This window comes from Osmerus mordax, chromosome 6, assembly GCF_038355195.1.
Source record: "Osmerus mordax isolate fOsmMor3 chromosome 6, fOsmMor3.pri, whole genome shotgun sequence".
Classification (NCBI taxonomy): domain Eukaryota; kingdom Metazoa; phylum Chordata; class Actinopteri; order Osmeriformes; family Osmeridae; genus Osmerus; species Osmerus mordax.
Window position 1 is genome coordinate 19,503,566 of NC_090055.1, and position 25,853 is coordinate 19,529,418.

Sequence of the window (25,853 nt, forward strand, 5' to 3'; positions counted from 1 at the left end):
GAGGGTCTAATGTTGCTATGGCAGCCACTACTGTACATCCAGATGGACTCTGAGTTTTAATCTGTTTCCTGGATCTTCTCCCCCTCCCTCCCTCCTCTCTCTGTTTCCATGCAGGCTGTAAGTGTCCTGTGTGTTCCAAGTTTGTCTCGTCAGATGAAATGGACCTGCACCTTGTCATGTGTTTAACCAAACCCAGAGTGACGTACAACGGTAAGCCATCTCCCATTGCTCCTACTGTGTGTGTGTGAATCAGCAGTATTCATGTTTTGCTTGTTGTTTTTAGTTGTAGAGACAAATTATTATAGCCCAACATGTTAACTGCCAACCAGAGAGAGTGTGTGTGTGTGTGTACAGTCAGTGTGTGTGTGAGGGCTTTGTGTGTCATTTACATTTAGTCATTTAGCAGACGCTCTTATCCAGAGCGACTTACAGTAAGTACAGGGACATTCCCCCCGAGGCAAGTAAGGTGAAGTGCCTTGCCCAAGGACACAGCGTCAGTTGGCATGACCGGGGAATCGAACTGACAACCTTCGGATTACTAGCCCGATTCCCTCACCGCTCAGCCACCTGACTCCCCGTGTCAGTGTGTGTATGTGTGTGTGTGTGTGTGGGCTCTGTGTGTGTCAGCTCTGTGATCACAGTGAGTCCCCCGTCTGCTCTTTTGCGGGGGGTCCTGGCTGCTATCTGAGAGCTGTCCAAGCACTGCCTGTCCAAAAATATCACAACTCCCTCTCTTGCTGTGTATTTCACTGTCTCTCTCTCTTTTTCCCTGTCCTAATTTCCCCTCTATCAATATCTCTCTGTCTCTTTCTTTCTCTCTCTCTCTCTTGCTCTCTCCTCCCTTCTCTTTTGTTTTCCAATTGTGTTCACAGACTCATGCCTTAATCAGCTCTGTTTTTACAGCATTTTGACACGCTTTCAGGCATTGTCGCTCTCAATCAGCCCAGTGGGATGTCCAACACACACAGCCAGAGACTGGGCCAGAGCAGAGCAGGACAGTCTGGCCTCTCAGCCCTTAGCCTCCAGCCTCTGGCCTTAGGCCCTCAGTCTCTAGCCTCTAGCCTCTAGACCCTCAGCCCCCCAGCCTCCAGCCTTTAGACTCCCAGCCTCCAGCCTTTAGACCCCCAGCCTCCAGCCTTTAGACTCCCAGCCTCCAGCCTTTAGACCCCCAGCCTCCAGCCTTTAGACCCCCAGCCTCCAGCCTTTAGACTCCCAGCCTCCAGCCTTTAGACCCCCAGCCTATAGGCTATAGGGTCTCAGCCCCTAGTCTCTAGACCCTCAGCCTCTAGCCTCCAGCCTTTAGGCACTCAGCCTCTAGCCTCTAGGGCCATCAGCCTCCAGCCTGAGGGTGTGTGTATGGTGTGTGTATAGTGTGTGTGTATGGTGTGTGTATAGTGTGTGTGTATAGAAAGTTGAATTTTGTCTTCAGTGTGCTGCTGTTGATAGTTATGAGTAATGATGCAGGGTTTTGAATTCAGCTGTCGGTCATCTTGATTGTTGGTTTAATCTGATTCTGTACCAGTCTGCTCTCTAATGAGAGCTGTGTTTGTATGCTGACCTAAGTGCGGAGAGATTGACAGATTGACAGACAGGCAGACTGACTGAAGCAAACAGCTAGTGTATTAGATGCACACAACTAGCAGTGCTGTTATTTCCTGTCTACATATTTTAGTCATGGTGTGTGTGTGTGTGTGTGTGTGAGAGAGAGAGAGAGAGAGAGAGAGAGAGAGAGAGAGAGAGAGAGAGAGAGGAGAGAGAGAGAGAGAGAGAGAGAGAGAGAGAGAGAGAGAGAGAGAGAGAGAGAGAGAGAGAGAGAGAGAGAGAGAGAGAGAGAGAGAGAGAGAGAGATCTGGTCAACATTGTCAGTCATGTGATAGAGACTAATGGTGTTGGACAGCAGAGATGATCACCCACCTCTCTGCCTCTACCTCTGCGTCAGCCTCTCTACCTCTCTCTCTACCTCTGCCTCTCTGCCTCTACCTCTCTCTACCTCTGCCTCTCCGCCTCTACCTCTCTCTCTCTGTACTTTTCTCTCCCCCTCTGCTTTCTCTGCTGCAGTCCAGGACATGCATGATTAGAGAGGAGGTGAGGGGGAGAGGGAAGGAAGGAGGGGTAGAGGGAGGAGAGAGAAAGAAAGAGACCAAACCTCTATTTCCTCCCCATATAAATCCCATTATCTCCCTTTTTCTCTCCCCCACATGTCACCCCCTCACCCTCCCCCCCAACTCCCCCCCCCCCCCCCCCCCACCGCTTCTCTCCCCCACACAATGCACCCATCCTGCCCCCTCCTCCCCCCTTTACTGCAGTTTGCAGACAGACAGTAAATAGTGGAGCTGTAGGCAAACAGGCAGACAGGCAGACAGGCAGACAGGCAGACAGACAGACAGACAGACAGACAGACAGACAGAGTGAGAGTGAGTGAGAGAAAGAGAGAGAGAGAGAGACAGACAGACAGACAGAGAGAGAGAGAGAGAGAGAGGCTTTTTGAGTCATCAAATTATATTTAAAAGTATATTTTCTCTCTCCATGCCTTATCTCATGTTCATCTCTTGCTCTCTCACTCACTCTTCCTCCTCTCCATTTCTTTCTCTCTTTCTGTCCTCCATCTGTCCTCCATGTCCTCCTGACTTTCTCTCATCTTCTCTCAATATTTCTCTTTCTCTCTTTCTCTGTCTATTTATCTCCTTCCTTTTCCCTCTCTCTCTCTCTCTCTCTCTCTCTCTCTCTCTCTCTCTCTCTCTCTCTCTCTCTCTCTCTCTCTCTCTCTCTCTCTCTCTCTCTCTCTCTCTCTCTCTCTCTCCATCCATCCATCCCTCCTTCCCCCTTTCTCTCCCTCCCTCTCTCTCTCCTTCCCTCTCTCTCTCCTTCCCTCCCCCTCCCTCTCTCTCTCTCTCCCTCCTCTCTAATTATAAATACATTTTCTACACACACAAACTCACACAAACACGCACTTGCATAAACACAGTCACATACACACACACAGAAATATAAGATCATATTAGAACATTCACACCCATGTTGCGCCCCAGAGATATTATCATTGTGTGAAAACATTGTTTCAGAATTACAGCAGTTAGTGTTTTAATTAATATCCATCCTGTACTCGCTTCTCTCACCTCAACCTTTCCTGTTTCTACTGATGTCCAAGCCACGCAGCACACACACACACACACAAACACACAAACAGACACACACATACAGACATACACACACAGACACACACACACAAGAGAAAACATTAGCCCTGCTCTGGCCAGACACACTGTTTTGTTTGCTTAACGGTCTCTACTGGCAGGGTGACAAAGTGGAGCTGGTCTCTCTCCAGTCCCCCTGCCAAAGACCTCCTCAGCTAAACCCAAAAAGCAGGATGGGTCAATACCTGTTTTCACTGATTTATCATCTCTATAACGCTCTCTTCCACTTTAATTAGCTTGAGCCTGCCCATGCCAAGACTGGGCTGTGTGTGTGTGTGTGTGTCTGTATGTGTGTATGTGTGTGTGTTGCTGTATCTACATGTGTGATCCTGTGTGTATCATCTGTCATACGACAGTTCTATCTAGATTAGCATGGAAGGTCAGATTAGCTAATTCAGATTAGCTGCTTCTGTCTGGCTGGACGGCAGGATAGATCCACTGCTTCTGGCTGGCTGGACGGCAGGGTAGATCGGCTGCTTCTGTCTGGCTGGACGGCAGGATAGATCCACTGCTTCTGTCTGGCTGGACGGCAGGGTAGATCTACTGCTTCTGTCTGGCCGGACGGCAGGATGGATCTACTGCTTCTGTCTGGCTGGACGGCAGGATGGATCTACTGCTTCTGTCTGGCTGGACGGTAGGATAGATCTACTGCTTCTGTCTGGCTGGACGGCAGGATGGATCTACTGCTTCTGTCTGGCTGGACGGCAGGATAGATCCACTGCTTCTGTCTGGCCGGACGGCAGGATGGATCTACTGCTTCTGTCTGGCTGGACGGCAGGATGGATCCACTGCTTCTGTCTGGCTGGACGGCAGGATAGATCTACTGCTTCTGTCTGGCCGAACGGCAGGATAGATCTACTGCTTCTGTCTGGCCGGACGGCAGGATAGATCTACTGCTTCTGTCTGGCCGGACGGCAGGATAGATCTACTGCTTCTGTCTGGCCGAACGGCAGGATAGATCTACTGCTTCTGTCTGGCCGGACGGCAGGATAGATCTACTGCTTCTGTCTGGCCGGACGGCAGGATAGATCTACTGCTTCTGTCAGGTGCAAGTGCAGGTTTGTTCTTAGTCCAGTTCTCCACAGCCCCACCAGTCTGACCGGTCTGTGGGAGTTAGTGATGTTGTTCTTCATCTGTGAAGGGCTGGGAACAGCTCAGTGGTTAGAGCGTTCAACGGCAGATCAAGAGGTCGCAGTTTGGAATCCCCGGTCGTACGTCTGTTTGGATGGAAACGGTCTGTCAAATGAGCATTTATTAATATTCATCCGACATTTAGCGTTTTCGTTGATCTCCCACAGCTACAGGGTGGTGCCCTGGAGGATCGTTTCTGCCCCGCCCGGTCCGACAATGACCTCATACGTGGGAGATTCCCCCACTCATGCCGTGACTCATTGGCCTGTTACCGTGGGAACGTGGCCTGTTACCACAGTAACGTGGTCCCAGTTTATTCCTCCCCCCATGCCGGAAGGGTCATGTGACCTGTCATTAGGTTGGGAGGGGGGTTGACAGCACCACACAGCGCTGTGTGTGTGTTCCTTGTGTGTGTGTGTGTGCGTGTTCCTTGTGTGTGTGTGTGTGTTCTGTATAAACTAGACAAGTTAGAGCCACAAGGCCTGTGTTAAAAGTCTTTTGACCTTTTACTTCTTCAGTGTGTAAAGGTTAATAACACACACACAGTGTTAGGGAGTCAGGTGGCTGAGCGGTTAGGGAATCGGGCTAGTAATCTGAAGGTTGCCAGTTCGATTCCCGGCAGTGCCAAATGATGTTGTGTCCTTGGGCAAGGCACTTCACCCTACTTGCTTCAGGGGAATGTCTCTGTACTTACTGTAAGTCTCTCTGGATAAGAGCGTCTGCTAAATGACTAAATGTAAAATGTAAATGTTTAATCAGCTTGTTTGTGTGGATCTCAGTTGTTTACTTTCTGCCCTCCAAGGACTTGCCTTACCTGCCTCCTCCCCTTTACCTGCCTCCACCCCCTAACCTGCCTCCATCCCTTTACCTGCCTCCACCCCCTAACCTGCCTCCACCCCTTTACCTGCCTCCACCCCCTTACCTGCCTCCACCCCTTTACCTGCTTCCACCCCATTACCTGCCTCCACCCCTGTACCTGCCTCTACCCCCTAACCTGCCTCCACCCCCTAACCTGCCTCCATTCCTTTACCTGCCTCCACTCCTTTACCTGCCTCCATCCCTTTACCTGCCTCCAGCCCTTTACCTGCCTCCACCCCCTTACCTGCCTCCATCCCTTTACCTGCCTCTACCCTTTACCTGCCTCCACCCCCTTACCTGCCTCCACCCCCTTACCTGCCTCCACCCCCTAACCTGCCTCCACCCCCTAACCTGCCTCCACCCCCTTACCTGCCTCCACCCCCTTACCTGCCTCCACCCCCTTACCTGCCTCTACCCTTTACCTGCCTCCACCCCCTTACCTGCCTCCACCCCCTTACCTGCCTCTACCCTTTACCTGCCTCCACCCCCTTACCTGCCTCCACCCCCTTACCTGCCTCTACCCTTTACCTGCCTCCACCCCCTTACCTGCCTCCACCCCCTTACCTGCCTCCACCCCCTTACGTCTCACAACCACCCTCAGCCATTTTGCTCTGGCACGTATACGAAGCGCGACAAATGAAGTCAGGTAAATGAGACCCAGATGAGACTAGAGTCTATCATAGGTCTAGATGAAACGGGTTAGGCTACTGAGAATGTTATTTTTCATTTGAATGTTTATGCCGCGGCAGGAAAATTAACAAGCAACAAGCAAACACATTATGGTCGGCCACTGCAGCATCGTCCATGTCCGCATCGCGATGCGTCGATTATTCGATTAATTTCAACACCTCTATCGACCACAGCTTTGACACCCGAACAGAGGAGAGGGAAGGAGAGGAGAGGAAAGGGGAGGGGTCTGTTGGAGATTCCGAGGGGGAGGGCAGCACCAGACAGGAAGTGTGTTTCTTATATACTAGTGTAATAATTGGACCAATACGCTGTTCTTATTGGTCCAGAAGACACTCTCAAAAGTGCATGGTGCGGCTGCTCAGCGGAGACTGCATGGTGCCTGCTGCTCAGCGGAGACTGCATGGTGCCTGCTGCTTAGTGGAGACTGCATGGTGCCTGCTGCTCAGTGGAGACTGCATGGTGCCTGCTGCTCAGCGGAGACTGCATGGTGCCTGCTGCTCAGCGGAGACTGCATGGTGCCTGCTGCTTAGTGGAGACTGCATGGTGCCTGCTGCTCAGTGGAGACTGCATGGTGCCTGCTGCTCAGCGGAGACTGCATGGTGCCTGCTGCTCAGTGGAGACTGCATGGTGCCTGCTGCTCAGTGGAGACTGCATGGTGCCTGCTGCTCAGTGGAGACTGCATGGTGCCTGCTGCTCAGCGGAGACTGCATGGTGCCTGCTGCTCAGTGGAGACTGCATGGTGCCTGCTGCTCAGTGGAGACTGCATGGTGCCTGCTGCTCAGCGGAGACTGCATGGTGCCTGCTGCTCAGCGGAGACTGCATGGTGCCTGCTGCTCAGCGGAGACTGCATGGTGCCTGCTGCTCAGAAGAGACTGCATGGTGCCTGCTGCTCAGTGGAGACTGCATGGTGCCTGCTGCTCAGTGGAGACTGCATGGTGCCTGCTGCTCAGTGGAGACTGCATGGTGCCTGCTGCTCAGTGGAGACTGCATGGTGCCTGCTGCTCAGCGGAGACTGCATGGTGCCTGCTGCTCAGCGGAGACTGCATGGTGCCTGCTGCTCAGCGGAGACTGCATGGTGCCTGCTGCTCAGTGGAGACTGCATGGTGCCTGCTGCTCAGCGGAGACTGCATGGTGCCTGCTGCTCAGCGGAGACTGCATGGTGCCTGCTGCTCAGAGGAGACTGCATGGTGCCTGCTGCTCAGTGGAGACTGCATGGTGCCTGCTGCTCAGCGGAGACTGCATGGTGCCTGCTGCTCAGAGGAGACTGCTGTGCCTGCTGCTCAGTGGAGACTGCATGGTGCCTGCTGCTCAGAGGAGACTGCATGGTGCCTGCTGCTCAGTGGAGACTGCATGGTGCCTGCTGCTCAGCGGAGACTGCATGGTGCCTGCTGCTCAGAGGAGACTGCTGTGCCTGCTGCTCAGTGGAGACTGCATGGTGCCTGCTGCTCAGAGGAGACTGCATGGTGCCTGCTGCTCAGCGGAGACTGCATGGTGCCTGCTGCTCAGAAGAGACTGCATGGTGCCTGCTGCTCAGTGGAGACTGCATGGTGCCTGCTGCTCAGAGGAGACTGCTGTGCCTGTATGATGCTGCTCTGGTGCCGTCCTACTGGATACATGCTGTGGTGTTAGTGTGTGTGCTCATTAGTGTGTCTGTGTTTTAGTTTGTGTGTATACCTGTGCATGTGTACATGTGGGTGTGCACATGTGTTTGTACGTGTGCATGTAGGTGTCTGTGTACGTGTGTGTGTGTGTATGTATGTGTGTGTGTGTGTGTGTATGTGTGTGTCTCTGTGCAGTTCTGCAGGACTGGCTCTCTCCTCCCTCTCTGCTGTCATTCTGTCAAGGTCACTAAGAGGATGTCATAAATCCAGGCTGGTCGTGTGACCAGCTCCTGGCTGCAGAGAACACACGCACACACATTTTCTCACACACACATACCCACCGCTCCGATGTCATGTACACCAGTCCTGCTGCTTAACTCTGTTTACCACACACACACACACACACACACAAACATACACGTACACACACGTACACACACACACACACACACACTAAGGTATGCAGGCTGTGCCTATTCCAGTAGCAGGGCAGTGTAAACAGAGCAGGTTTGGAGACCCAGACCGTCACAGCAGCTGCTTGTCTGCTCTCAGCAGACCACTCTACCACACACTGAGGAGGAGAGACCAGCAGAGAGACTGGCAGGAGAACTACAGGCTAGCTAGAGAGACTGTGGAGAGAGGCCAGAGAGATATAAAGTGTTGAGAGACGAGAAAGTCTGTTGAGAGAACAGCAAGAAAATAGTCTGTAAAGAGAGACTGGACAGAGAGTGGGGGTGGGGGAGGGAGTGAGAGATTACAGAGAGGGAGAGAGGGAAAGAGGGAGGGGGGGGGAAAGAGACTGTAAAGGAGAAATAGGCCAGTACAGGCTGATCCCAGAGCAGGGTTAGTATGTCATCCTCCCTCATCCTTAATCCTCCACACTTACTTCCTGGGTCATAGGTCAACCAGGAAGACATTTGGAGACTGTACTTTGAACTCCACTCTACTCTCCACTTTTTGTAGCCCTGTTACGATGTATCTCTCTCCCCTCTCTCTTTATCTCCCCCCCTCTCTCTCCCCTCCCCCCTCTCACTCTATGTTTACCCACACACACACACACAGGGACGGAGTCCTCATCTGAGTGTGCTGTATGTAGGTTAATCTCATGTTACGTAAGCCTGTTTACTGGTGGGCAGGGAGAGTCCAGGTGATCTAATCTGGCCACAGTGGCATCTGCAGTCCAGCAAGCATGTATACCGCTCGGATACATGTACTCTGGATTAACGCATACACACAGACCTTTACATACACACATAAACATACATAGACTCACACACTAACTACCTGCCCAACAAGAGTTTCCCTTCACTGCAGAGTCCTTGTGGAAGGAATCCCTGAACATACCATGCTGATGTAATCATCTCTCTATCTCTCTCCATCTCCCTCTCGCTCCCTCCATCTCTCTCCCTCCCTCCATCTCCCTCTCTCCCTCCATCTCCCTCTCGCTCCCTCCATCTCCCTCCCTCCCTCCATCTCCCTCTCGCTCCCTCCATCTCCCTCCATCTCCCTCTCTCTCCCTCCCTCCATCTCCCTCTCTCTCTCTCCCTCGCTCCCTCCATCTCCCTCTCCCTCCATCTCCCTCTCTCTCCCTCCCTCCATCTCCCTCTCTCCCTCTCTCCCTCCATCTCCCTCTCTCCCTCCATCTCCCTTGTGGAAGGAATCCCTGAACATACCATGCTGATGTAATCATCTCTCTATCTCTCTCCATCTCCCTCTCGCTCCCTCCATCTCTCTCCCTCCCTCCATCTCCCTCTCTCCCTCCATCTCCCTCTCGCTCCCTCCATCTCCCTCCCTCCCTCCATCCTTGCTGTTAGTAGTCGAGATCCTCTACGGTTTGGGTGGAGTCCGTCAGCTTGAAAACGGTCTGCACAGTTCCAGAACACATTGAAGTTATCGATAAATCTCAGTTTGTGTGTCAGACAGACAGATGCCAACCATGTGTTGAAAGATAGTAGTCGACTGAAGGCTTCTTTTCCTCTGCGAAAGCATGCAATCGGTCCACTGATGAATATATCTTGATATCTGTTAAGTGTGTTCAGTAGCTGGGTGAAATGTTTTTTAAGTATCTCAGTGCCAGTTTTCTTGTGTAGGATATCAAACGAGCCAGTGTGGATGATAATCTTAGGGTTGTTTGGTTTATTGTTGAGGATTGTTTGTACCTCTGAGGACAGTTCCTCGACAGATGTGTTGCTAAGACAAATATTTTCTGTCTTTGCCAGTTTAACATGTGCTGTCATGGCATCTCCAATCAAGATAGTGGCCATATGTGGTGTTGTGTTTGCATTTCTAACGTTTGCCTTATCAGTAGCTGCGGGGCCAGTTCTTATCTTATTTGGGTTAGCAATGATAGGACCCTGTGCTAGACCAAGGTTAGACACTGCGTTAGTGCTAGCAGTAGATTCAGGCCCTGAGTGTCCCTGCTCCAGACAGTGGAGGGTTCAGCGGTGTATCAGGCCCTGAGTGGCCCTGCTCCAGACAGTGGAGGGTTCAGTGGTGTATCAGGCCCTGAGTGGCCCTGCTCCAGACAGTGGAGGGTTCAGCGGTGTATCAGGCCCTGAGTGTCCCTGCTCCAGACAGTGGAGGGTTCAGTGGTGTATCAGGCCCTGAGTGGCCCTGCTCCAGACAGTGGAGGGTTCAGTGGTGTATCAGGCCCTGAGTGGCCCTGCTCCAGACAGTGGAGGGTTCAGTGGTGTATCAGGCCCTGAGTGGCCCTGCTCCAGACAGTGGAGGGTTCAGTGGTGTATCAGGCCCTGAGTGGCCCTGCTCCAGACAGTGGAGGGTTCAGCGGTGTATCAGGCCCTGAGTGTCCCTGCTCCAGACAGTGGAGGGTTCAGTGGTGTATCAGGCCCTGAGTGGCCCTGCTCCAGATAGTGGAGGGTTCAGCGGTGTATCAGGCCCTGAGTGGCCCTGCTCCAGACAGTGGAGGGTTCAGCGGTGTATCAGGCCCTGAGTGTCCCTGCTCCAGACAGTGGAGGGTTCAGTGGTGTATCAGGCCCTGAGTGGCCCTGCTCCAGACAGTGGAGGGTTCAGTGGTGTATCAGGCCCTGAGTGGCCCTGCTCCAGACAGTGGAGGGTTCAGTGGTGTATCAGGCCCTGAGTGGCCCTGCTCCAGACAGTGGAGGGTTCAGTGGTGTATCAGGCCCTGAGTGGCCCTGCTCCAGACAGTGGAGGGTTCAGCGGTGTATCAGGCCCTGAGTGTCCCTGCTCCAGACAGTGGAGGGTTCAGTGGTGTATCAGGCCCTGAGTGGCCCTGCTCCAGATAGTGGAGGGTTCAGCGGTGTATCAGGCCCTGAGTGGCCCTGCTCCAGACAGTGGAAGGGGTTCATTCTGCCGCATCATTAGTGGCTCATCTAGCTCATCTGAGTTCACTGGCCTCATGTTCCTGAAAAAATGTGTGCGTGTGTGTGTGTTTGACTCGAGGTATGTTTCAGACTGGATGTCTGTTTCAGACTGGTAGCCTGTTTCAGACTGGTAGCCTGTTTCAGACTGGATGTCGGTTTCAGACTGGATGTCTGTTTCAGATAGGTAGCATGTTTCAGACTGGTAGTCTGTTTCAAACTGGTAGCCTGTTTCAGACTGGTAGTCGGTTTTCAGACTGGTAGCCTGTTTCAGACTGGATGTCTGTTTCAGACTGGTAGCATGTTTCAGACTGGTAGCCTGTTTCAGACTGGTAGCCTGTTTCGACTGGATGTCTGTTTCAGACTGGTAGTCGGTTTCAGACTGGTAGCCTGTTTCAGACTGGATGTCTGTTTCAGACTGGTAGCCTGTTTCAGACTGGTAGCCTGTTTCAGACTGGATGTCTGTTTCAGACTGGTAGCCTGTTTCAGACTGGTAGCCTGTTTCAGACTGGATGTCTGTTTCAGACTGGTAGCCTGTTTCAGACTGGTAGCCTGTTTCAGACTGGATGTCTGTTTCAGACTGGTATTCTGTTTCAGAGTCAAGCTCAGTTCTGCCTCTAACTGGCTGTTGACAGTTACTAGTTACGAGTCAGAAACCATTTTTAACTAGGCTGTGTTTGTGTCCGCTTGCGTGTGTTTGTGTGAATGTGCGTGTGCTAGTGTGTGTGTGTGTGTGCACTTGAGCTTGAGAGGAGAGGGGTAAGGTAAGGTAAGGGGTAAGGGGGTGGTTACGTGCTCGCCAAGCCGTCCTTAACAGTATCATCTTAACCATGGGCCAACAGCGCCCCCTCCTGGCTGTTTGTGGTACCGCATTTTGGAAAGTATGGACGTTTTATCCTCAGCAAAGTACAGCAGCCTTGGATGTTGAGAGTACAGCAGAATTAGAGTACAGTAAAGTAGCATAAAGCAGATTACTGTACAGTACTGTAGAGTACAGTAAAGTAGCATAAAGCAGATTACTGTACAGTACTGTAGAGTACAGTACAGTAGAGTACAGTAGAATACAGTAGAGTACAGTACAGTTGTACGTAGAGTAGAGCAGCATTGCGAGCAGGGGACTGGGCAGAGGAAGCGATTCAGACGAGCCTGTGACACCTGTGTCTTCTGTGTCTCCTGTGTCTCCTGTGACACCTGTGTCACCTGTGTCTCCTGTGACACCCGTGTCACCTGTGTCACCTGTGTCACCTGTGTCTCCTGTGATACCCGTGTCACCTGGGTCTCATGTGTCACCTGTGTCTCCTGTGACACCCGTGTCACCTGGGTCTCTTGTGTCACCTGTGTCTCCTGTGACACCTGTGTCTCTTGTGTCCTGTCTCCAGAGGATGTGCTGAGCAAGGATGCAGGGGAGTGTTCCATCTGCCTGGAGGATCTGGTCCAGGGGGACACCATTGCACGCCTGCCCTGCCTCTGCATCTACCACAAAGGGTGAGGAACACTCTCCATCTCTCCTCCATCTCTCCCTCCATCTCTCCCTCCATCTCTCCCTCCACCTCTCCCTCCATCTCTCCCTCCATCTCTCCCTCCCCATCTCTCCCTCCATCTCTCCCTCCATCTCTCCCTCCCCATCTCTCCCTCCATCTCTCCCTCCATCTCTCCCTCCCCACCTCTCCCTCCATCTCTCCCTCCCCATCTCTCCCTCCATCTCTCCCTCCATCTCTCCCTCCCCATCTCTCCCTCCATCTCTCCCTCCATCTCTCCCTCCCCATCTCTCCCTCCATCTCTCCCTCCATCTCTCCCTCCCCACCTCTCCCTCCATCTCTCCCTCCCCATCTCTCCCTCCATCTCTCCCTCCATCTCTCCCTCCCCATCTCTCCCTCCATCTCTCCCTCCATCTCTCCCTCCCCACCTCTCCCTCCATCTCTCCCTCCCCATCTCTCCCTCCATCTCTCCCCCTCTCTCTCCTCCTCTCTCTCCTCCTCTCCTTCTCTCCCTCTAACTCTCCCCCTCTATATCCCTCTCCCTCCGTCTCCCTCCACTCATATCTCTCACCATATCTTTCTTTCCCTCCATCTTCCTCCCTCCATCTTCCTCCATCTATCTCTCTGCTTTTGTCTCTCGCTCTGTCTCTCTCCATCCATCTGGGCCTGTCTGTCACAACCAGTGGGTGTGTAGCAGTTGTGGAGAGCACGGTGTCATTAACATTAGTTTTTTACTCTTTTTAGTTCTCACTCTCTTTTTATCCACCCACCCTCTCTCTCTCTCTATCCCTCTCTTCTCTACCTCACTCCCTCTCCCTCTCTCTCTCTTCTCTAGGTGTATTGATGAGTGGTTTGAGGTGAACAGGTCTTGTCCAGAACACCCATCAGATTAAAGGAAGGCTAAGTTTGCACAGGTGAGTCTCCTTGACTCGACTAACAGACGAGTCAGTCCTCACCCCTGTCCACAGTATGCTGTGTGTGCTCCACATTCCTGTGCTGTACACGGATAGGCTGGTGTGTGACACATCTGAGCTCTGATTGGTTGGATCCCCATTCGCTCAAAAGTTGAACTTATTTCACTTCTGCGTCCGTATTATGGAAGGGAAAATGCACCGGTGGTCATTTAGAAAATGTACACATCAAACTCCTTGTTCCATGTGAGTCTGCACGGGAAGTAGACATACGCTATGGTGAGAATGTGGCTTTACACAGACAGGCTCATGAAACACCTACTGAACAGGAAGTATCACAGGACAGCATCTGTGAATTATAATAACATGAACAATTATTATACATAAGATAATTATAATGAAAAGAATACTATTTAAAGAAAGATCCTTTTGAAGGAACTACATTTAGGTTTGACCCTAATCACTGCCTCTGTGTGGATATTATCCTTCTCACCATGCTGGGATGTTGGTTCTTTTAGCTGTGTCATGACTCCATCCTCTTCATCATCTTCCTCATCCTCCCAGCTGATGTCTGACGTACTGATTGGTGTTTCTCCCTGCAGGTCCCTCCCCCCTCGAGTCTCTGCTCCAATGACAACACACCACAATGTGAATCCCCTCCTCCTCCCTGTTGCCAAGGAGACTGCTGGACACTGTGACTTTGTGGCTGACACACCCACTTTATAGACTCCGCCTCCTCCGGCCGACCCCCCCTCCCCATCTCCGGTACCTCAGCCCCCCCCCCATCTCTACTACCACGCCCCATGACCTCTGACCTCCTATATATAAGTACTACAAGGTGCCAAAACTCATTAAAGCAATCTTCAGGGATACACCATTCTATGCTGACCTGTTTCCTAGTATACACACACACACAAAAACACTCCCATACACACACACTCACATACACACACACACACACACTCCCATACACACACACACTCTCCCATACACACACACACACAAGCCCTTCCCACTCGTACATCATAGATGTGGGGAGAGGGATCTTCTGTTGCACAAAAATCCAATCAGGAAAATGCTGTTGGTCTAATCTCTCTCTCACACACACAGGCACACACACACACACACACACACAGACTGAGCCTGGCACCGCTGACCGTCACTTCCTGGAAAACCCACCCTCAGTGATCTCTCCTGTGATTGGCTGAGCATCTGTGATGCACATGTGCACTGGGGCTCCTTCCACCCCATCGGAGCTGATTGTACATCAGGGGGCAGAGGGGAGGAGCCAGGATAGTGGCTCCTCCCCCTCCTCCTCACGACTGTGTCTACCAGTGCCTTCACTTCCTCATCACACGGGACTAGCAGGGCGGGACTATGGAACTGAGCCGTGTGATTGGTTCAGCCTCTCTGTCTCACTGAGCGTCTCTCAGGCGACGGATAGACCCAGCTGAATGTGAACCCCACACTCTCACACACACACACACACACACCGAGACATACACACACAGACACACACACACACACACCCATACACTCACACACACACACGCACCGAGACATACACACACAGACACGCACACACACCCATACACTCACACACACACACATACTCACGCCCATACACTCACACACACACATACTCCCCCTTGTTTTCAGCCTCACTGAGATTAGAAGTCCTCCGCTGTGTGCAAACCCACCACCGGGTGGCGCCACCCCCCAGGTGCCAGCCGTGGAGCACGGTCCGAGAGCAGAGAGACCCCGACCCCAGGCAGGTTCTCTACCTGGCTCCTCCTCACTGCAGAGAGAAGGATCCTCTTAAACTGTAGCAAAGAGAAGGATCCTCTTAGACTGTAGCAATACCCGTCTGGGGCATGAGGCCCTGCGCTGAGCCCAGATGCCCACCCCAAGGACTCTATCCTGGGCCAGCGGTTCCCCCCCGACCCCCCTGACGACCTCCAGCTCCGTGGTTCCTGACGGGTCGAGATGTGTTCTTGCTTTTCACATGGTTCTCCTCTTCTTCCACCCTCAATGTCAATCAATGTTTATCATGATGCGTGTCAGTTATGCAAAATGATTTGACTGTGCAAGATTCGACATACTGTAATAATGTTGTGGTGTGTTATTTTTCTTTTTTTTGTTCTTTAGATTTTGTTCTCCAGAAGTCAGGCCTTAATGCTCAGTGAGCGATGAGAGGGATTGTCTCTTTTCGCTCATCATGTTTGTCCAAGTTTGTCCATCTTTCTTTTCTAATACAGTAGTTGCCTGCCTGATATAGCACACTGGCTTCCACCAATCAGAAGATTTAGCCCGTAACTCTGCAGCCTATCACAGTGGAGGCATCAGGAGACCCTTCCTCCTAATTGGTGGGGAGCCAGCAGTAGAACGAGATGCTAATGAGGCATTTGAATGTCGGGCCCCTCTATGACCACTTAAAGGGATAGTCCACTGTCAAATTCAAAATAAAAGTTACTGAGGCTGTTGTTTATGATGGTTTAAATGAAGATATAATAGGTTTATGGGATGTTCTTAGAGTCCTAGTTAGCATGTCCTGATTTTCAGCTTCATGGTGAGATACGATCTTTATGACTTCATGAGTAAGTTTGACAAAACTGTGGTTGGTGTATGCACACTCTCCCTTTAATCATTTTTTTTTTACTTGCACATCATCTAAAAAGAAACATCCCATTTCAGCGTCTCTCTTATCAAAAAGGCCTTGAAACATTTCTTCTTTTAAAGGTTTTAAAGCTTTCTACGAATACGCTGCTAATTGTTGAGTGGTTTTGACCTAGATTTATCCAGATTTGTCATGAGAGAAAAAGAAAATATATACGCCTATGTGACATTTTAAAGTCAAAGCTTTTTACAATCAGTGGGTCATCTTCAATTTCAGCCCCGAGTGATTTTACAGCCCCGAGTGATTTTACAGCTGTGTTTAGTGATGTATCCTCTAGCTCAGTCTGTAATGATGTTGGATTCCCGCAAATAACCTGTCACCGCAACCTGAATCTTCATAGCACGTCCAAAGGGTGTTTCCGTTAGTTAAAGAATAATTTAACAGCCCAGTTTAGAAGAGCTGTATTGTTTGGGTGTATTCTCGCAGGTTTTCAAAGTGTATTTTCATGTTTCATCAATGCTAACTGCTGGGTTATCCTCTCTCACACCTGATTCAGCTAGCTTATATAGTGTTCCTGTTGTTAAAAAAAAACTAATGCTGCTTCTCCTTTTCGTCGGGTCGATGTTGTGGAGAACCTTGTTCTCGTGTGTGAAAGTTGTCTCCTGGTGGGGGTTCCTGTTTGGTGTACAGCGTATATGAAAACAGCCTCCCAAAGTCCCTAGTAACCCGAGGCTTGAACCTCACTTTTAAAGAAATCTGTTTCTCTTCAAAAAAATGTTGCGCAACAGCTCATGATTGTGAAGCATCCTGTGTGACCTCTGTATTTGAAGAGAGGGGAGGGAGGGAGGGGGGAGGGGGGGGGAGGGAGGGGGGGAGGGACAGACATGGGGGAGGGAGGAGAGAAGGATGACACACTGGACTCCAGGACAGCCTTATATGAGTTATAAGACGTCAAGCACCTTTTATTATCCCGTGTGTGTGTGTGTGTGTGTGTGTGTGTGTGTGTGTGTGTGTGTGTGTGTGTGTGTGTGTGTGTGTGTGTGTGTGTGTGTGTGTGTGTGTGTGTGTGTGTGTGTGTGTGTGTGTGTGTGTGTGTGTGTGTGTGTGTGTGTGTGTGTGTGTGTGTGTGTGTGTGTGTGTGTGTGTGTGTGCGTGCGGGAAGCCGAGGGGGTCAATGTATGTTCAACCAGATGTTTGTTACTCTGCTTTTTCTGAGCCCATATCAATCCTAGAGGGTCGACACCTATCCACAACCACCTTGGTCAAATGGTGTTTACCTGACGATTGTTGCCCGTAGTAACAGAACAATGGGATTTGTTTGACAGGGAGAGGGTGATCAAGGCAAAACAATTATCAATAATATCCTGTATTGATCCTAGCGTGTGAGAGGGTAGAGCTTGACTGGATGTGTAGCTGCATGTGTAGCTGGTGGGGTTTCATGTCATTCTTTTGCATTATCCTTGTTTGCGTTAACATAACATTTGAACATTACTGCAAACATGGATAAGACAAAACAATTACATGAAATCCCACCAGCTACACATGCACACAATGGCAGGAAGATGAATGCTTCGAAAACGAAGAGAATTAACGAAAGAGATTAACTTGAATGAAAGATGTCATCAAGAGATTGAGAATAAAACAAACTTTTATTGTGGCTCATCATCTTAAGGTACTTCTGTAACCCACCCAACAGTACATGCCTAGAAAACATTCATCTTTTTATTTCAAGAGATTTTTTAGACACACAGTATACTGTATATGTTATAACATTCCATTTATGTCAAACAAACAAAAACTACAACAAAATAATATGTACAGAAAATGAAATTAAAAGAGCAGATCTTTTAAAAGCTTGGTGTGGTTGAGTGTTGGTTAGTTTCCGTGGTGTCTGCCAGTCTGTGTAAACACGTTCAACTTCCTCTCGCTTGCACAACCCTACTGGACCTGCCACAAAGACACTCCCTGTAGAGCAACCCTGGTCCTCAGGGTTGCTCAAGACGTTTCCCTGCTCCAACACACCTGTTTCAGACGAACGGTTGTTGTCAGGCTTCTGCAGAGCTGTCTGTGTGGAGATCTCCACAGGGTGGAATTACAACACAACTCTTATGTCTCAGCTGGGTCAGAGTTAGGGCTTTTACACAGTTGCTGCTCAACACGATGGCATCCTGCTTACAGGGGCTTCGGCTTTCATCTCAGCCCCCAACCCCTTCGCCCCCCCCCCTCCTTTTCACCCCAGACTGCACTGCAGGCACATATACTTTAATGATACATATAATGATAACAATGATCATTTAAAAAGCAGAACTGCATCCAGTCCCCTGGCTCTCCTCGGAGCGTGCTCAGTCCACCCTCAGTCCACGCTCGGAGCGTGCTCAGTCCACCCTCAGTCCACGCTCGGAGCATGCTCAGTCCACCCTCAGTCCACACTCGGAGCGTGCTCAGTCCACGCTCCGCGCGTGCTCAGTCCACGCTTGCCACATCCCCTCAGTGGAAGCGGAGCCGTGGCTGCTCCTTGAACAACGCCTCTTCCTCTTGGCTCACGCTGTTCCCCTTCACACTGCCGGGTGACATGACACGCACCACACGACGAATCAGGAACAAGCCGAAAACCCCACAGTACAGAGTTTGGTGGAAACCGTGACAGAAAACAGAAATAACGTGCTGGTACCACTACCTGCCCGTAGTAAAGACAAGGGCATTGTGTCACGGGGTAGCGCAGTAAAGACAAGGGCATTGTGTCACGGGGTAGCGTAGTAAAGACAAGGGCATTGTGTCACGGGGTAGCGCAGTAAAGACAAGGGCATTGTGTCACGGGGTAGCGTAGTAAAGACAAGGGCATTGTGTCACGGGGTAGCGCAGTAAAGACAAGGGCATTGTGTCACGGGGTAGCGTAGTAAAGACAAGGGCATTGTGTCACGGGGTAGCGCAGTAAAGACAAGGGCATTGTGTCACGGGGTAGCGTAGTAAAGACAAGGGCATTGTGTCACGGGGTAGCGCAGTAAAGACAAGGGCATTGTGTCACGGGGTAGCGTAGTAAAGACAAGGGCATTGTGTCACGGGGTAGCGTAGTAAAGACAAGGGCATTGTGTCACGGGGTAGCGTAGTGAAGACAAGGGCATTGTGTCACGGGGTAGCGTAGTAAAGACAAGGGCATTGTGTCACGGGGTAGCGTAGTAAAGACAAGGGCATTGTGTCACGGGGTAGCGTAGTAAAGACAAGGGCATTGTGTCACGGGGTAGCGTCGTAAAGACAAGGGCACAGCTTAGCGGTTAAAGCATTTGAAAGCAGATCAAACGGTTTTGGGTTCTAATCCAACCCCAGTGCGTCGGTTTGGATAAAAGCATCTGCTAAATTAACACATTAAATGAACATTTAATGAGAATAATATGATGATGATATGATAATACTAAACCCTCACCAGATCTCTTTGAGGGCCGTGTTGTAGGGAAGGGCGTCAGACAGGATCTGCATTCCTGCCACAGTCAGCTGGTTGTTGATGAGCCTGAAGGAAACCAGACATCAGAAACACAGACCAACCAGAAGCATGCACTGCTTAAAGGCCATTTCTTGGGACAGATCAGTAAAGAAAGACAGGACAGTGCGCGGCTGCACTGTGTGTGTGTGTGTGTGGGGGGGGGGGGGGGGGGGGGGGGGCTCCTACCATAAGTGTGAGAGTCCTGTATTGGCTTTGATTAGTTCTGCCATGTCTGGTGCCACATCATCAGTCAGCTGATTCTGCACAAGCCTACAATAACATCAAGACACACCTGTAGTTAGACTGTAACAGAGTTAGACTAGAACACAACACTTCAGACTAAAACACAACAGAGTTAGACTAGAACACAACATAGTTAGTTTGACTGTTACAAGACAAGAGTTAGACTGTTGTAACACAGCATAGTTAGTCTGACTGTTAAAACCCAAAGTAGCTAGTTTACAGACACCCGTACAATAAGGAAGACTAGTAAGGATAAGGATGAAGGGTGGAGAGGAGGACAGCGTCTCACCAGAAGATCCTGAGAACCGTGTTTTCCTTCAATGCTTGGGCCAGGCTCCTCCCCCCCCTTGAGGTAATGCCATTGGCTGAGAGGCTGAAGAGAGGTGGGTACAAGGGCGGTATAACCAATCATATTCCATTGTGTTTCAGAGGAAATAGAAATAAGTGAAAGTAGATGTCACCTCAGGTTGGTCAGGCTGGGGTGATGCCTCAAGGCCTCTGCAAACGCCACGGCTCCCTTATCTCCTATAGTGTTCCCCCACATCCTAGACATATACATTACAGACAGGACATATTACCAACAAGGCATTGGAAACCAACACTTAAGCACATCAACAGTGTTCCTCCACATCCTAGAAATCAACATTACTGACAGTATTCAGAGCAGGTCACAGCATTAGACCAGTCTCATGTTCTCCTACCCAACACCACCAGACCAGTCTCATGTTCTCCTACCCAACACCACCAGACCAGTCTCATGTTCTCCTACCCAACACCACCAGACCAGTCTCATGTTCTCCTACCCAACACCACCAGACCAGTCTAATGTTCTCCTACCCAACACCACCAGACCAGTCTAATGTTCTCCTACCCAACACCACCAGACCAGTCTCATGTTCTCCTACCCAACACCACCAGACCAGTCTCATGTTCTCCTACCCAACACCACCAGACCAGTCTCATGTTCTCCTACCCAACACCACCAGACCAGTCTCATGTTCTCCTACCCAACATCACCAGACCAGTCTCATGTTCTCCTACCCAACATCACCAGACCAGTCTCATGTTCTCCTACCCAACACCACCAGACCAGTCTCATGTTCTCCTACCCAACACCACCAGACCAGTCTAATGTTCTCCTACCCAACACCACCAGACCAGTCTCATGTTCTCCTAACCAACACCACCAGACCAGTCTCATGTTCTCCTACCCAACATCACCAGACCAGTCTAATGTTCTCCTACCCAACACCACCAGACCAGTCTCATGTTCTCCTACCCAACACCACCAGACCAGTCTCATGTTCTCCTACCCAACATCACCAGACCAGTCTCATGTTCTCCTACCCAACACCACCAGACCAGTCTCATGTTCTCCTAACCAACACCACCAGACCAGTCTCATGTTCTCCTACCCAACATCACCAGACCAGTCTAATGTTCTCCTACCCAACACCACCAGACCAGTCTCATGTTCTCCTACCCAACACCACCAGACCAGTCTCATGTTCTCCTACCCAACACCACCAGACCAGTCTCATGTTCTCCTACCCAACACCACCAGACCAGTCTAATGTTCTCCTACCCAACATCACCAGACCAGTCTCATGTTCTCCTACCCAACATCACCAGACCAGTCTCATGTTCTCCTACCCAACACCACCAGACCAGTCTCATGTTCTCCTACCCAACACCACCAGACCAGTGTCATGTTCTCCTACCCAACATCACCAGACCAGTCTCATGTTCTCCTACCCAACATCACCAGACCAGTCTCATGTTCTCCTACCCAACACCACCAGACCAGTCTCATGTTCTCCTACCCAACATCACCAGACCAGTCTCATGTTCTCCTACCCAACACCACCAGACCAGTCTAATGTTCTCCTACCCAACATCAAAAATGCAGGAGCTCTTCTGGATGGCCTGGGCCAGGTACGTCCCTCCCACACTGGTGATCTTGTTGCTGCCAATCCTGAACAGAAACAAAAAGCACCTCCATGAAAGGTAATCACACTGTACAGTTGATTACCCATTACAGTCACAGTTACGAGGTTTAATACTAGACCCGCAAAGTATGAGGATATCAAATCATGCTTACTTGACTGTTCGTAGTTTCGGACATTCCTCGATCATCTTAGCAACCAGCTCAGCTCCCACGTCGGTGATGAGGTTCTTGTAGAGTCTGTAGTGAAAACAATACAGATGCTCATCACACAGGAAGTCATCATCACACAGGAAGTCATCATCACACAGGAAGTCATCATCACACAGGAAGTCATGATCAAACAGGAAGTCATCACCACACAGGAAGTCATCACCACACAGGAAGTCATCACCATACAGGAAGTCATATTCACACAGGAAGTCATATTCATACAGGTAGTCATCTCAACACGGGGATTTGAACCTGCGACCTCTTGATCTGCAGGCCAATGCTCCCCATAAGTCCCACAAGTCCCTTACCCTAAAACTTCCACCACTTTGTGCTTGGTCAGCTCCTCAGCCAGGATCTCAACGCTGCTGTCAGAGATCTGATTGACAGACAACCTGCAGGAGACACGTGGAGCTGGATTGGCTGAACTCAAAAGATGTGTCCCGTATGGACCAGCTGTTACCATTTGAGCATAGTTTTGGTTTGACTATTGATGTGTCATATAATCCCATATGGGATATTCATTCATTCATATATATTCTGTTGTATATATAGGGAAAAACTGTATAAATGTGGTAGTTAATAGGAAATATTTTCCGTGGGGTGACCAACTGTACAATTGTAGTATTCATGTATATTTTCTGAGGCAGGATGTTACTCACCTCACCACAGTCATGGTGCTGAGCGAGGGCCGCAGCTGCTTGACTCCGTAATCGCTGATGTTGTTGTTGTCCATGTCCACGCCGAGCCTCTTCTTCCTGTGCTGCAGCACGTAGTTCAGGGCGCTGCAGTCGCCAGAGTAGATGTTGCAGTACCCCAGCTTGATGTAGCTCGCCGTGATGCCCTTGGCTGTCAGCTGAGCCACCTCTCTACTTCCTGTCTCGAAGATGCACCTGAGCATCCACAGGAAGTTGGGCAGAACGTGCACCTTGCTGCCCTCGTTGTCCGTGGTGTGGACAGGGAGGCCTCGCAGGTGGCACCTGACGCTGGTGGAAAGGTAGGACTTGAGGATCGAGCGTTTCCTGTCCAGCAACGCCGGGGACACCAAGTGCTCCAACAGGCCTGCGTTGGCCTTGGCCAGCAGCCCGCAGAGGAAGAGGTTGGCGAACTGCAAGTGGTCGTTGGTTTTGAATGGATCTGTTCCTCTGGGCTTGGAGGATCTCCGGACACAGGAGGCCCACGGTAAACAGGGAGCGTCTTTCTTCCGGCTGCACTTTGTGAAGAACCTCAGCGTGGAGCTCACCCCAGCCTGCTCCTCCAGCACCAGGGCAAAGGCCGCCAGGAAGGACTGCAAGGTGAGGTGGAGGAACTCAAACGCGTCCGAGGAACCGGTCCCGTCGTAGCAGCTGACTGGCCGGAGGAAGCCCACGTGCAAGTCTGCTTCTGCCAGCCCACAGGACACCGCTTCCTCCAGGCTGAACACGAAGCCTCCCCTCTCCAAGCCCAGTAAGGCCAGCTTGGCGAACGCCACCAGCCGCTGCGATCCGGCTTGGAAGGTCTCGGCGGCGCACCTGGTGCTCCTCTTCAGCATCCCCGCCGGCGGCAGCGCCGAGCGGCTGAGGAAGACCTCGGACAGCAGGAGGAAGATGTTGGTGAGCGTGACGCAGGTCTCGGGCAGCTGGAAGTCGTCGTACACGGTGTGCAGGTGCTTGAAGCTCTTGAAGACGATCCAGCAGAAGAGGGGGGTGGAGCACAGGCCGCAAAGGTGGGGGCTGGCGTCCAGCTGGACCCACACCAGGTCTCTGTGCTCCTGTTCCTTGAAGTGCAGGGACGTGTAGGTCTTCAGGTGGGCCAGGGAGAAGCCCTGGAGAGCTACCCGCTTGCGGATCACTTTTGCCAGGACTTCTGTTCCCGTCCGAGCGGTCAGGACTTTCTGGGAGCCCTTGAGGAGCTTCCCACAGAGCAGGTTGATGAGCAGCAGGAGAGGGTGGCTCTTATCCTCTGGCGAGACCACCTCCGGCACATTCACCAGATCCAGCTCCCCCTGGACCTCGTCGTAGCCATCAAATGTGAAGAGAACCTTCTCCGGGAAGCGAAGGATGTACCCGAACACCTCGTTGTCCAGGTCCTGGTCCGGGTAGCAGTTGTGCTTGAAGAGCAGGTCTCTGAGGGAGATCTCATCCGTCTTCTTGAAGGTGCTGAACATCCTGCAGCGGAACTTGAAGAAGAACATGACGTCCGTCCGTAGCTCTCTCTTCGACCACAGGTTCTGGACCTTCTGCAAGAGGAGGGATTTGCCCACACCGGCGTCCCCGGTCACGAAGACTGTCTCGGCCTCTGGGTTGAAGACCCCCCGCTCCCCCAGGAGCTGATCCAGGCTCTCCAGGTAGCCCAGGCTCTCGTTGTGTCCGTCCAGCAGCTCCATCTGGGTGTCGGTGTACAACTCCTCCAGCAGCGTCTCTTCCCTCTGGGAGTACGAGGCGATGAAGCGGGTGTCCCGCCGCAGCTCGTGCCTCAACTTCTCACAGTAGCGACTGACTGGAGGAGGGAGAGACACTGGGGGTTAGCAGAACAGGGTTAGCTCTAACCCTAACCACCTGTCTGGGGTGAGGGAGAGACACTGGGGGCTAGCAGAACAGGGTTAGCCCTAACCCTAACCACCTGTCTGGGGTGAGGGAGAGACACTGAGGTTAAGCACAGGTATGGGGCCAGTAAACACAGAAATAATATGAAATCAGGGGCGTACGTAAAATGCTGACACACTGGCTGATGTACTTACTAGGGTCTGTGTTGACCACGGGTATCTCCTGTATGAAGTCCGGTGGCTGATAGTTGATCTCCTGAAGCCATGGCTGGAGGTCGATGTAGGCGTCGTAAACTTTGTAGAGAATGTATAAGAAATATTCGCAGGCCGGCTCTCCTTTGCTTTGGACAATCTCCAAGATTTTACGCACCTGCAAAATACACATATGTATCTTTTTTTATTAGTGTTGTCCATTTATCGTTCATACCCAGGCACGCTCTCACACCGTGTCTATGCATCATATAACATGAGTTGGGCTATTCGCAATCGACGGCTGTCGCCCGGTAACCTCACCTGGTCCGCCTTTGTGACAGCAGGCTGCACCGTCTCCACGTCCTCCTGGCAGAAGAAGCCGCTTTTCAGCAGGTTGTCCAGGATGCACTGCGTGCTCTTCACCTGTGAGACCAGGAGCTCACGGTTCCACGTGAGAAGCTGCACGGTAGACATCAGTTGAGGCACGGTGGCCTCCTCGCTCGCGTTCACACGCATATCTCGTTTTATTTCTGTAACGTGTTCTGTAATCAATAGTAAACAGCAGTCACAACACTGTCCACAAGAGGTCACCAGACCACCTTATAATTCAGTAAGGCTACTTTATTTCAGCCCCTCAGTAAGAAGCAGGACTCTCAAGTTGTATCTTAAGTTTGGAGTGAGATGACCATAGCCTACCTGTCAACAGGGAGGGGTGGTGGTGTTTCTGATTGGCTGGTAGGTGGCATTTAACTCGAGACAACTATCAACTCAGCAGAAAACTTACCTCTCACCGTATGCCTGCGCCTAGTCCATTAATTGTATATAGGGGCAAGTTATCCCTTAATTCTCAGCGTGACAAATACAAGGTGTTGCGTGAGAGCGTGAGAAATGGTTGAAATGCGTGTGCCTCAAGGCGAATGCGTGAGAAAAAAGTAGGATTTTAGGTTTTAGCCAGATTCACTATTACAATACTTGCCTTCCCATTTATTTAATAAATAATTTGTAAACGAGGATCATTTTCGATTTTAAATCATGTTTTTGAAATGAGAAAGGTAACCACAATATAATGGGGAAAAATCCTCCGCTGTTTTAGAGGAAACACACTTTTTTGTTTGAGGACTGAGGAGACATACGTGACAGTTATTTTGTAAAACATGTACCCTACCCTGAATAGGTTACTACTTCCAAAACAAACACGGCATATTTCAAACAAGTTGAGTCTTTGTAGTACTTACCTTTAAGCCCTCGTTTTAAGCATTGTTGTGGTCGGCGCTGTCTCAGTGCGTATGAATCTCGCTCGCTCGCTTTGACTTCTACAGTTGAAAATCCGGATATAGGGACTGTACCTAGGCACAGGTCTCATCTAATCTCGGCTACAGTATGGCAATAAACAAATGACATATATAACTGTAGGATGGAATCGCCGTGACTGGTTAAGAAGTC

The 25,853-nt window shown here is 50.9% G+C and overlaps 2 protein-coding genes across 3 annotated transcripts; one reads left to right on the forward strand and one right to left on the reverse strand.

Moving 5' to 3' along the window:
- Positions 1–114: 114 nt before the first annotated feature.
- Positions 115–14,063, forward strand: LOC136943743 (E3 ubiquitin-protein ligase znrf2-like; the record flags this gene model as incomplete). Of its 2 annotated transcripts, XM_067237177.1 has the most annotated exon segments (4): positions 115–210; positions 12,192–12,297; positions 13,126–13,204; positions 13,804–14,063. In XM_067237177.1, coding segments are annotated over 3 exon segments (260 nt in total), but the record flags the coding sequence as incomplete, so codon positions are not given.
- A 4,001-nt stretch (positions 14,064–18,064) lies between these two features.
- Positions 18,065–25,830, reverse strand: nod1 (nucleotide-binding oligomerization domain containing 1). The gene is made up of 12 exons (XM_067237174.1): positions 25,646–25,830; positions 24,732–24,952; positions 24,414–24,588; positions 22,357–24,172; positions 22,006–22,089; positions 21,641–21,724; positions 21,431–21,514; positions 20,001–20,084; positions 19,829–19,912; positions 19,483–19,566; positions 19,240–19,323; positions 18,065–18,378 (listed from the first exon to the last, which is right to left on the reverse strand). The coding sequence occupies exons 2-12, from the start codon at positions 24,924–24,926 to the stop codon at positions 18,306–18,308; spliced, it is 2,847 nt and encodes a 948-aa protein (XP_067093275.1). The 5' UTR covers positions 24,927–24,952; positions 25,646–25,830; the 3' UTR covers positions 18,065–18,305.
- Between the last annotated feature and the right edge of the window lie 23 nt (positions 25,831–25,853).

Excerpts from the sequence above, each read along its gene's own strand:
- nod1 (XM_067237174.1), bottom strand. The coding sequence starts at position 24,926 with ATGCGTGTGAACGCGAGCGAGGAGGCCACCGTGCCTCAACTGATGTCT. Across the intron at positions 19,324-19,482 it reads ACAGGACTCTCACACTTATG|GCTCATCAACAACCAGCTGA; the intron begins GTAGGAGCCCCC and ends GGTTTCCTTCAG. Across the intron at positions 18,379-19,239 it reads ACGGCCCTCAAAGAGATCTG|TGTGAAGGGGAACAGCGTGA; the intron begins GTGAGGGTTTAG and ends GTCACCCGGCAG.